Source organism: Berghia stephanieae, chromosome 11 (genome assembly GCF_034508935.2).
Source record: "Berghia stephanieae isolate SIO BIC M18660-M18661 chromosome 11, UCSD_Bste_1.3, whole genome shotgun sequence".
NCBI classification, from domain to species: Eukaryota; Metazoa; Mollusca; class Gastropoda; order Nudibranchia; family Aeolidiidae; genus Berghia; species Berghia stephanieae.
The window spans coordinates 13,237,575-13,250,947 of NC_088370.1; the positions used below are offsets into that span (position 1 = coordinate 13,237,575).

The following is a 13,373-nucleotide window of genomic DNA, read 5'->3' on the forward strand; positions in this document are numbered from 1 at the left end:
TGGGTATTTTTTTTTGTTTTGTTTTGTATATGTTTATTTTTTTTTACAAAGTATGATAGGGTTGCGTCAAACAAATTATAGTAACATCGTGTTTTCCCTTTGACTAAAGGGGACATTAGTATACTCCCATAATCTAAAAACAAACAAGTAGGTATTTAAAATTTTTGCCAGAAAACTCTTCATTCGAATATATATATATTATATATATATATATATATTATATATATATATATATATATATATATATATATCGATTAAAATGACCTTCTTCTTTGCAAACAGCTCTCAAACCTGGGACTTGCGACCACTCGGGTTTTAGAATATTACTGCCACGGCCGGTGAGGCTCATTTTAATCAGTCGATATTGGCTTCAACAGTCATGACGTCACTTCCCTCATAACGACGCATGGTAACTTAGTAACTGGCTCTAAACTATCGTGAAAATGGCGGATGCCCTTATGAAATTTTCTCCGACGAGCATAAAAGTGTATCCAGTGGAGAATTAAAAAAAAAATCAGATCATGTTTTTGACTTTTATACATTCTGATCACATGACATATGAAAAGATCTAGCCTGCATGAAGAATAAAAAGTACCGATTTTCTTTGTTTAGAACCACGCTGCTCGCCGTTGATGGGCGACGTGACATCAGAATATTGAATCCAATTGGAAGGATGCGTTTTCTGGACAAAATTGTAAATATATAGGTGTCATTTTATTATTCAAAGCACGACAAAACAATGGACTTAGTTCACCTGCTTCTTGTCAATGCTTTTATATTTCTGTGTAACATTTCTGTGCGTCATTACGAGGGAAGTGACGTTACGACTGTTGAAGCGTATTGTTGAAGTGGACTTAGTTCATCTGCTTCTTGTCAATGCTTGTATATTTCTGTGTAACAGTGGACTTGGTTCTCTGCTTCTTGTTAATGCTTGTATATTTCTGTACAACAGTGGACTTGGTTCATCTGCTTCTTGTTAATGCTTTTATATGTCTGTGTAACAGTGTACTTGGTTCATCTGCTTCTTGTCAATGCTTTTATATGTCAGTGTAACAGTCGACTTTGTTCATCTTCTTCTTGTTAATGCTTTTAAATTCCTGTCTAACAGTGGACGTAGATAGTTCATCTGCTTCTTGTCAAAGCTTTTATGTGTCTGTGTAACAATGGACTTATTTCATCTGCTTCTTGTCAATGCTTTTATACTTCTGTGTAACAGTGGATTTAGTTCATCTGCTTCTTGTCAATGCTTTTATATTTCTGTGTATTTGTTCTCTGTGATGAGTTTGTTTCTGTAGGGGTGGAGGTCTCGGCATTTGGGAAACTTGTCGCATTTGATGTATTGGTATCTGGGAGGGGGGGGGGTAGATATAGAGATAATTATGTGGTTTGTAATGGGGTGGTGGTGCTGGTGGTTGTCTTGGGAAGGTGGTGGTCTTGGTGATGCTAGTGAAGATGATGATGGTAGTGGTGGTCGGGATGATGATGATGATGATAATGATGATGATGATGATAATGATGATGATGATGATGATGATGATGATGATGATGATGATGATGATGATGATGATGATGATGATGGTGATGATAATGATGACAATTATCGTGTTGACGGAGACAGCAATGATAGTTGTGAAAGTATTGATGATGAAAATATAATTATTATGGTGCTAGTAATTGTGCAACTGAATGTAGCCAAATAGCGAGCAACGGAGAAGAGTGGTGCACTATTTCAAGTCAACCTCTACCAAAAATGGCAGACTTTAGCGTGGAGGAGAACTGGAGAGAAATGTGGAATAGGGAAACACCAAGAGGAGGAAACATCTTAAAAGATTACACTAAAAGAATGCCTGTATTCCACAACGACAGGAAATTAATACTGGGTTTCCTCAAATCGCCTCTTAACAGGACATGGCAGAACTGCATCAAATATGTGCAGATGGAAAAAGCGATGGTGGTGGAGATAAGTTCCTAATAACAGAAACAGCAGTAACTACCGCCAGAGTAATGATATTAACTCACTGGCCCTTATTGGAGTTGTAGATGACTTGTAGGTCATGAGAATGCATCATACTCGGCGTGCTTGTCACGTTGATGATTGCCCCGTTCATTCTCATGTCCAGAAATTGCTTGTAGGAAATGGTGAAGTCATGAAAGTGTTCGCCCGGAGGGTCTCTAACTGTTGTTGACATCTGGAATGGGCAAAAAAATATAAATCAAAGACAAAAATGCGCTTTTATAGATGAAACGAAAATGACAGTCTGGTCTTTATTATAGTTTTTTGCCATCCATGTCTACGAGTAATTCTCACTAAACTGTATTAACCAGATTATAAACGACCAAGATTACACATAGTTTAGTGTATTGATCCGTTGTACTTCCGGGTGGCAATGTTGTGAGTTTCTTAGCCAAGCGCATACTATCTATAGATAGTATGCACTTGGCTAAGAAGCTCACAACATTGCCATCCGGAAGTATAAAGGGCCAACACACAAAAGTATGTGTAACCATGACATTTTATAGCCTGGATAAATGAGAATTACTCATAAACGTGGATGGCAAAAAAAACAAAAAACCAAACCAATAACAAAGACCCGAGTGACGTCAACGCTGTTCTATCTGTAAAACGCTACTGCCTCTTATTAATTGTAATTGTGACTCAAGCAAATAGCAACAAATAGCCTGTTGGACGAGACATCAAGATATCATTATCAAGTCATAGAAATGTCTGTGGAGAACGGTTCTAGCTTCTTTAGCCTCTTTTTATGTGACATAATCCGGCAGTAAGTGGGTCCCGATTTAGCTCAATTGGATTCAGTAGTCTGATGTCACGCCTCCCGGCAACGGCGGCCGTCTTGGTTCTAAACAAAGAAAATCATTACTTTTTATTCTTCATGCTGGCTAGAACTTTTCATATGCCTTGTGATCAGAATGTGTAAATGTCAAAACATGATTAAATTTATGGGGTTTTTTTTTTTCCTCTGGATACGCTTTTATGCTCGCCGGAGAATTATTTCATACGGGCGTCCGCCATTGTTCCGATATTTAGAGCCAGTGTTACTAAGTTACCATGCGTCATTAGGAAGGAAGTGACGCTACGACTGTTGAAGAGTATTGGTAGAGTAATCGTTTTCACGCGCAAAGGGACTGAGATCTATCTAGGGTTGCAGTCGCAATTTTTTTCCCTGATCCCTCTGTCTAACCAGCAGTGAATGGGTAAATGGGTCTGTTAGATCTGGCATAATTTGAGATAGACTAGCGTCCTAGCCAAAGGATAGCAAGCAATTTCTATTGCCCGTTTCACGCTATAGAAACCGGGATAAACTACGGATCCATGAGCCTAGTGGTTCTGAAGGACTACTTTAATTTTTTTAATTGTATGTGCGGCTATGTGGTCTTGTGGTATGACACTTGCTTTCGGATCGGAAAGTCCTGGGTTCGAGCCTCGCTCGCTCGGCGTATAGTTGAATCTTTTGTTAAGACTATTTACCCACATTATCTCACCGTACTCATGTGTAAAATGAATACCTGGCCGTAAACAGCGTTGTCTCTATGGAAAATAAAATATAATATCACCTTCTGTATGTTACATGTTGCTGTTGGTCAGGGACCTTTTGTAAAGCGCTTTGAGCACGTTTAGTGGATATTGCGCTATATAAAAAGCTCAAGTTAGGTTTTTTTAATTTTAAAAATCCAGCAGTAAAAAATCTCCTTTTGTAAAAAAAAAAAACCCAACAAAACAAACACACGATCATTTGGGTAAAGTTACATTTACCTGAAAAGTAACGCTTGACGGCTCTACGTCTTCTCTCTTCTGGACGACATAGTCTTTCAGAGCATTAAGCTCCTTCCACACTGAGCTTCCTTCTCCGTCAATAGGGGCAATGGCGTAACGTAGCCGCACACGACCAACATCTGCTGACAACAGAATTGAATGATAGAAACGCCGGAGTCAAATTAACCAAAAATTATTATGAGTCGGTAAAGATGTAAATAATAAATAGGAAGAATAAAGGTGACACGGGTACGAGACTGGTGGCCCCGGTAGAGTTCAGTTGGTAGAGCACTCGCTTCATAAACAAAGGGACCAAGGTTGATCCCGGGTTCAGTGGATATTTTTTTCCAACCCCCCCCCCCAAACACGCACTGTCCACCCAGAAGTAAATGGGTAACTGGGTCTGTTAGAACCAGCGGAAAGTACTTAGCGATAGACTTAGCGTACTATCCAAAGGGTAGCAAGCAATTGCTATCGTCCGTTTCAGGCTATAGAAACCGGGATAACCCCGACTTCATAGGCCGGTCAAAGGGCAAAGATAAAATAGAAAACAAAGCTTTGAATCGATCAAGATTCCATCGGCCCCTCGGGTGGGGAGGGAAGGGGGGGAGGAGGTTCACCTACAGAATTGCAGAGTTGAACACAACAAATCAAAACTCATTGTAGTAGTAGTAGTAGTAGTAGTAGTAGTAGTAGTAGTAGTAGTAGTAGTAGTAGTAGTAGTAGTAGTAGTAGTAGTAGTAGTAGTAGTATCGTTCGGCTACACTTCTATGTTCAAGGTATCATCCAGGTTCGGAAGTCATCATCACATTTGTTGATGGTTTCAAATCCCCCTTCAAGTTTTGTCTCTGGGCAATCTAGTACGAAGTGGTTTGCATCTTGTGGTGCTTGGTTGCACTTTGGGCATGTTGGTGATTCTTGGAGCCCCCATTTGTGCTTCAAAGCCATAAGGCCCACGGAGCCGTGTATATTCCGGTTTCTGTAGCGTGAAACGGATCATCATGCTTGCTATCCATTGTATATGCCGCTAGTCTATCACTAAATACTTTCCGCTATATCCAACAGACCCGGCTACTCGATCACTGCTGGGTGGACAGGGGTTTCATAAAAAAAGAATTCAACTGCACTCTGGATCGATCTCGGCGCCTTTGCGTGTGAAGCAAGTGCTCTACCGACTGAACTATAGATAGTTCGAAGATGACGTCACTCAAGCCTTTGTTGTTATATTTTGCCATTCGCGTTTATGAGTTATTCTCACTGAACTGTTTTAACCCGACTATAAACGTTCATGGATACACACAGTTTTGTTTGTTGGTCCGTTGTACTTCCAGATGGCAATGTTATGAACTTCTAAGCCAAGCGCATACTATATATACCCCCCCCCCCACCCCACCCCTCAAATCAAAACAAACCAATCAATATCAAATTATGTTCCCAAGGAAGACACGTGACCGAGCAGTTCTTGTGTTCCTAAAAACTCCATTGCAACCCGAAACCCGAGAAGGAGTTAATCCTGTGGTTGCCAACCATAGGAAAATCGTCACATACGTTTCGAAACAACCAGCATTTTTCTTATCCAAATTTCTTTTGTAAATCATAAAATTTAAAGAAAATGAACAGTGTGTTCAACGTGCAACGCTCGAACCACTGGGTCACCCCTACAACACTCAACACAAAGCTCTATGGTGAGGCTGAGGACCTAAAGCGGACCACAGACTTCATAGCAGATATCGGACTGCAGCCATAGATGTCCATCAGAGGAACGAAGAAGAAGAAGAAGAACAGTGTGTTGTAGAGCATGTTTTGCTGAAGAAATAATGTAGATATCTATGGCATAAACTTACTGCTATTGTGTTTGAGTGATAAAATATGTGACCCTCCGTCTCAAAACGGTATTATGTCGGGAAGATTCAGACCCCAGAATGTGAATTTAGAGATAGAATGATGAGAAATTGGACCTTAGAAGTTTTTGTAAAGCAAGAAATAGTATTTATACTCCAGCAAGACGTAGAGAAATTAAACCCAAGTTTGGTATCTGTGGCAATAAATTCAATTTCCCTAACCGAGAGTATCCCGACATAATACCGCTTTGAGACGGGGGGGGGGGGGGGTCAAATATATATTTTTGTTTTAGTTGGGTGTGAAGTTTTGGGGAAAATCCTGAATATGTCTAGAAGGAGAGAGTTAACACTGACGCCATGCGGTTTGTTGGCTCATCAAAACAGTGTCTCGTGTTGCATCAAGACATCTTGTGCGGCTCTGTGGTCTTGTGGTCTGACACTCGCTTTCGTATCGGAAGGTCCTGGGCTTGAACCTCGCTCGTTGAGTCTTTGGAAAAGGCTCTTTACTCAAATCCTCTCACCGTACTCAGGGGTAAAATGAGTACATATTACAGACATCCTGTTAGAGTAACGAAACCAAAAATTTTGGCTCCAATTATTTTCAGAAATTCACAAGCTTCTCTAAGTCATTGTGCGGCTATGCGGTCTAGTGGTATGACACTCGCTTTCGGGTCGGAAGGTCCTGGGTTCGAGCCTCGCTCGGCGCATAGTTGAGTCCTTGGAAAAGAATCTTTACTCACTGTACTCAGGTGTAAAGTGAGTACCTGGCCGTTAACAGCGTTGTCTCTGTCCGAAAAAGATTGTATTATCGCCTAATATGCGTCATGTCTCGTCCTATATATTAAGTGTTGTTGTTGGTCAGGGACCCCTTGTAAAGCGTTTTGAGCACGTTATGTGGATATTGCGTTATAGAAATGCTCTAATTTTAAAAGTCTATGTTAAACCTGATCAGAGCAGGCTGGGTGGTAAAAGTGACAGCAGCACATTCTGACCCCAACGTTGTGTCCTTGTGTAAGGCACGTTAGATTTATTACAGACATGCCTATAAGAATAACAAAATTGTAAAAAAATTGGCTCCAATTATTTTCAGAAATTCACAAGCTTCTCTAAGTCATCAAAACTTATCAAAAATGAAAGTTGACGCGGGAATTAATAATTTCAATGATTTTGAAGCTGTATTTAACCCTTGTGACGATAAATTGATGATTTTAAAAGTTAACTAAAAGGAATGAGATTAGCGGAAGAGTAGCGTCCCTTGATTGGACGTCACCGGCGAAGAAGTTATTAGAGATAGAACGTCATTATGGTTCGCGCATGCGTCTCTAGTCCTCGCTTCCTGTGAAACCGCGCGGTTAGTTAAATAGTTTCTCAGCAATCTTTAAGTTGACGTTCTCTCTGTAAGGTGACGTCCAATCAAGGGACGCTACTCTTCCGCTAATCTCATTCCCTATAGAAAATATCAAGGACAGACAGGTATACGAACGAGGAAGTATTGGAGAATTTGAAAAAGGGAAGAATATTGATCGATACCATCAGAAAGAGGCAGTTACGGTTTCTGGGACATGTGTGGAGAAGAGACGGAATAGAAAAGTTGGTAACATCTGGGATGATCGAAGGAAAGAGAGATCTTACCGGCCACGTGCTCAAGAGTACAAGCCACGATGGATGATGATGATGATAGCAACTATAATATTTATCTCCATAATATTTCGAATTTTTATATTTTCAAGTAAGGCAGGTATGATATTGTCTCAATCGACTCAGATGTGAATAAGTGTCTGACTATAAGCAGTTATGGATACTTTAATAACGGCAACACACAAAAATGATGCCCTACAGGAGACCAGGACTGTATGAAATGGAAAAAATATATAATATTATATATATATATATATATATATATATACAGCTTGCTAGAGAATAAGATGAAACATTATTGTGAAGCTCATTGCATTGAAAATCCGTAGAACTGCGCTATATAAATGTTCATATTTCAATTTCTTTTTTTTTTTAAAAAGACAAAACAAATCAAAACAAACCACTCACTTTCAATGTTCCTGAGGACTACGTACGTTCCAGCAGCCCTAGTTTTCCTGACGAGCCCATCGGGACCCAACACCCGGGCTACTGACGTCGAGGTATCAGCAGGACTTTTCTCGTTCTCCGTGCCTGGATACAAAACAATAATAATAATAATAATAATAATAATAATAATAATAATAATAATAATAATAATAATAATAATAATAATAATAATAATAATAATAATAATAAACATATTTATATAGAGCCTTTTGTCGAAACCTCAAAGCGCTTAAAAAAACATAAACAAAAAAATCCAAAAGAAACAAAACAATTCAACCAAGGTATCAAAACAATTAAGAGCATAAAAGGGCATCAATACATCATCAATATAAATGTCACCTACAATACATTTAAAATTCAATTATGTAAATATTTCCTGAAAAGATATGTTTTCAGGGCTTTTTTGAAAATGTCTATTGAGCTCGAGAATCTCACAGATTGAGGGAGATCATTCCAAATCGTGGGTCCGAATTTCATAAGAGACCTATCACCAAAATAAACAAACAAACAAACAAACAAGATGAACCTAGAAGGGAAAAAAACCACACGGACATTAAGACATATCTAACTATGTTTGATCGAGCATTACTTAACATTAACCAGTAAGCATTTGAGTGTATTCCTCTTTGTTGGATTTTTGCTTGTGTCCGGATGAAACTTATAGATAGTATGCGCTTGGCAAAGAAGCTCATAACATTGCCATCCGGAAGTATAACGGACCAACACACAAACCTGTGTGTATCCATGAACGTTTATAGTCAGGTTAATACAGTTCAGTGAGCATTACTCATAAACGCGGATGGCAAAAAACAATAACAAAGACCTGTTGACGTCATCTTCGAACTATCTATAGGTGATCTCAAACTAAGTACATTGGTGGTATGCTCAAATGCATAGTTATTGTTTTGGGAGATGATATTTTTTCCCTTGTAAATCATCTCTCTGTTATGTATTATTATATTTGTAATTTTTAATGTATGATGTAAGCATTTGAGTGTATTCCTCTTTGTTGGATTTTTTTGCTTGTGTCCGGATGAGACTTATCGGTGATCTCAAACTAAGTTCTTTGATAGTGTGCTCTTGGAATTTACATCTGATCCCTATTTGTTCCCAGTTCCTCTTTGTCTTACTTTCTCTTGGGTGCTTTAATTGTAAGTTTAGAACTTTTTACTATCCCATTTTCATCCTATTTACTGGCGCTGATATAACTTAAATGTGCTGCAAGCGCCGTAAAAACCTTAAAAACAAAAACATTAACCAGTCAGAATATTCCCTGCCATTTAATTCGTTCCTCCCTCTGGACTATAGATAGTATGCACTTGGCTAAGAAGCTCACAACATCCAGAAGTATAACGGACCACACCAAAAAAAAAAAAAAAAAAAAAAAACAAAAAAAAAAAAACGATGTGAAACCATGAACTTTTATAGTCTGATTTATACAGTTTAGTGAGAATTACTCATAAACGTGGATGGCAAAAAACGCCACAAAAAACAATAACAAAGACCCGAGTGACGTCAACTTCATTTAATCTATAGATAGGGCGAAATGGACGTCACTTAGGTCTTCATTATTGTTTTAGCCTGCCATTTTTATGAGTAGTTCTCACTAAATTGTATTAATCAGACTATAGATAGAACGAAGTTGACGTCACTCAGGTCTTTGTTTTTGCTTTTTGCCATCCGCGTTTATGAGTAATTATCACTAAACTGTATTTACCAGCTTATCGTTCAAGTTGAAACATCATTTTGTGTGTTGCTCCGTTTTATTTCCGGATGGCATTTTTGTGAGTTTTTTTTAGCCAAGCGCACACTTATAATAAATGAATATAAATGAATATAAATGAAAAGCCTTTACCAAGGAAACAAGCTTGGGCAACTGCAGCAGGACTCGAACCAAGTCCAAAGAAGAGTGTGGCACCATAAGGTAATACAAATATGATTGTACAAACCAACCTTTTCTTTCTTTGAAGAACTCTACAGGTGTGATATAGTAGCGAGCAGTATCGACTCCGTTGAAGGGCAAATCCACCCCGTTCCTTCCTTTACCGGAGGCTATTCCTCTTTCCTGGAAAGAGTAAATGACCAAGTAATGAATGATAGTCATCATCATCATCATCATCATCATCATCGTCGTCGTCGTCGTCATCATCATCATCATCATCAGCATCATCATCATCATCATCATCATCATCATCATCATCGTCATCATAATTATCATCATCATCATCATCATCATCATCATCATCATCATCATCATCATCATCATCATCATCATCATCATCATCATCATCATCACCACCATCATCATCATCATCATCATCATCATCATCATCATCATCATCATCATCATCATCATCATCATCATCATCATCATCATCATCATCATCATCATCATCATCATCATCACCACCACCACATCATCATCATCATCATCATCATCATTATCATCATCATCATCATCATTATCATCATCATCATCATCATCCATCATCATCATCATCATCATCATCATCATCATCATCACACATCATCAATCATCATCATCACATCATCATCATCATCATCATCATCATCATCATCATCATCATCATCACCACCATCATCATCATCACCATCATCATCATCACCATCATCATCATCATCATCATCATCATCGTTTACACTAAACGTGATCAAAGTGCTTTACAAAGGGCGCCTGACCAACAGCAACAAGTATCATGTAGAACGAGACATGACGCCTGTTACTGTTAGGCGATATTACATTTTTATTTTCGACAGAGACAACGCTGTTGACTCATTGTACACCTGAGTACGGTGAGAGAAAGTGAGTAAAATCCTTTTCCAAGGACTCAACTATGCTCAGAGCGAGGCTCGAACTCAGGACCTTCCGATCCGAAAGCGTGTCATACCACTAGACCACATAGCCTACGTGTTAAGTGTTGTTGTTAGCTAAACACCCCTTGTAAACCGCTATATTTTTTAATTGTCAAGGAATATTTTCTTTTTAAATCAGAGGGATGGGTGGGGTTCCTGACCTCCCATGGCGGGCAGGGAGGTACATATTGTGTCTTCTATCTCCTTATATTTGTTTTCCAACATGCTTTCTGTCTTTGTCTTGGAATGAGATTACTTGGTTTTGTCCTGGCCTTGGCCGGAGTCCTGACTGGGAGGGAAACAGTCAAATGCAGTTATTGTTTTGGGAGATGATATTTTTTTCCCTTGTAAATCATCTCCCTTTTATGTATTATTATATTTGTTATATTCAATGTATAATGTAAGCATTTGAGTGTATTCCTCTTTGTTGGATTTTGTGTTTGTGTCCAGATGAGACTTATAGGTGATCTCAAACTAAGTACATTGGTAGTATGCTCTTGGAATCTACATCTGATCCCTATTTGTTCCCAGTTCCCCTATGTCTTACGTTTTCTTGGGTGCTTTAATTGTAATTCTAGAACTTTTTACTGTCCCATTTTATTCCCTTTTACTGGCGCTGATATAGATAAAATGCGCTTGGGCAAGGAGTTCACAACATTGCCATCCGGAAGTATAACAGACCAACACACATACTCTGTGCAACCATGATCTTTTATAGTCTGGTTAATACAGTTTAGTGAGAACAACTAACAAACGCGGATGGCAAAAACCATAACAAAGGCCTGAGTGACGTCATCTGTATACTATCTATGTGTTGCAAGCGCCGTAAAACTCTTAAAAACAAAACAAAACAAATCAGAGGGTTTGAACTCCAACCTTGTGAATCTTTAAATTATGCGGGTTCCAACTAAGCAAAGGAGTGAGGAAGACAATTTCTAGTGGGATGGCATAGGAAAATCTGTTGTATTTCATTTCACAAACCGTGAGTCGTTTACCTCCTTTTCCTCTCTCAGCACTAGAATGAAAGTGAAAAAAAAAACAACAATTTAATTTAACTCTCTGCTTACCGATCATTTTCAGTATTTGCACAAAAATGGCAGGCTTACCCAGCAGAAAAATGGATTTTAAAAACTCAAACAATCTCTCTGGATACAAGACAACGTTAGGTTATTATTAATTTAAAAAAAGATCATGGTGATGTGCAAAAATGACTCTAAATAAGAGAAAATGTCCCTTTCGATAGTTCGAAGATGACGTCACTCAGGTCTTTGTTATTGTTTTTTGCCATCCGCTTTTATGAGTAATGCTCACTGAACTGTATTAACCCGACTATAAAAACGTTCATGGGTACACACAGTTTTGTGTGTTGGTCCGTTATACTTCAGGATGGCAATACTTTCTATAGTCAGCGCATACTATCTATAGTCAGGTTAATACAGTTCAGTGAGCATTACTCATAAACGCGGATGGCAAAAAACAATAACAAAGACCTGAGTGACGTCATCTTCGAACTATCTATTAACTAGTCGTGTCCCCACTATTGTCATCATGTCAAATAAAGAGCTCATCACAAGATATATATTACAACCTTCCTCGCCAAAACGTACCTGCTTCAGCAAATGATACCATACTGGACGATTTCGTTACTAAAAATGAGAGTAGCGTCCCTTGATTGGACGTCACCTTAAAGAGAGAACGTCAAAATGGTTTTGTGCATGCGTCTCTCTCGTCATCGCTTTCGGTGAAGTGTCTCATGCCGCACCTCCAACATGACGTTCTCTCTCTAATAACTTTTCCGCTCGTGACTTCCAATCAAGGGACTCTACTCTTCCGCTAATCTCATTCCCTATCATGAACGTTCATCATCGAATGCAACTAATTACCCCCGGAGCAGAATCGAGTCTTTTTTTCTACTTACAATGTTTTTGTGATATAATTGCATAAACTCTAACTTATACAGTAATAAATTTCTCTCATATTTAATCACTTAACGTTTCTGAGTTGAGTGATTCCACAATATTAATCCGGTGTCCTATCGAAAACACAACTACCACCACCACCACCACCACCACAACTACTACTACTCCTACTACTACTACTACTACTACTACTACTACTACTACTACCACCACCACTACTATACTAAACTACACTACTACTACACTACTACACTACTACTACTACTAACTACTACTACTACTACACTTACTACTACTACTACTACTACTACACTACTACTACTACACTACTACTACACTACTACTACACTACTACTACACTACTACTACTACTACTACTACACTACTACTACTACTACACTACTACTACTACTACACTACTACTACACTAACTACTACTACTACTACTACTACTACTACATACTACTACTACTACTACTACTACTACTACTACTACTACTACTACTACTACTACTACTACTACTACACTACTACTACTACTACTACTACTACTCACCTACTACTACTACTACTACTACTTACTACTACTACTACTACTACTACTACTACTACTACTACTACTACTACTACTACTACTACTACTACTACACTACTACTACTACTACTACTACTACTACTACTACTACTACTACTACTACTACTACTACTACTACTACTACTACTACTACTACTACTACTACTACTACTACTACTAACTACTACTACTACACTACTACTACTACTAACTCTACTACTACTACTACACTACTACTACTACTACTACTACTACTACTACTACTACTACTACTAACTCACTACTACTACTACTACTACTACTACACT

The 13,373-nt window shown here is 38.5% G+C and overlaps 1 protein-coding gene across 1 annotated transcript in view; it reads right to left on the reverse strand.

Moving 5' to 3' along the window:
- Positions 1-257: 257 nt before the first annotated feature.
- Positions 258-13,373, reverse strand: part of LOC144956338 (uncharacterized) — a 26,962-nt gene continuing 13,846 nt past the window's right edge. The window contains exons 7-12 of the mRNA XM_078886835.1: positions 11,449-11,587; positions 9,652-9,763; positions 7,660-7,782; positions 3,773-3,912; positions 2,020-2,189; positions 258-1,346 (exon numbers count right to left, since the gene is read on the reverse strand). Of these exons, the coding sequence (XP_078742961.1) occupies positions 1,250-1,346; positions 2,020-2,189; positions 3,773-3,912; positions 7,660-7,782; positions 9,652-9,763; positions 11,449-11,587 (781 nt within the window). The 3' untranslated portion in view covers positions 258-1,249. The remainder of the gene's footprint in view (positions 1,347-2,019; positions 2,190-3,772; positions 3,913-7,659; positions 7,783-9,651; positions 9,764-11,448; positions 11,588-13,373) is intronic.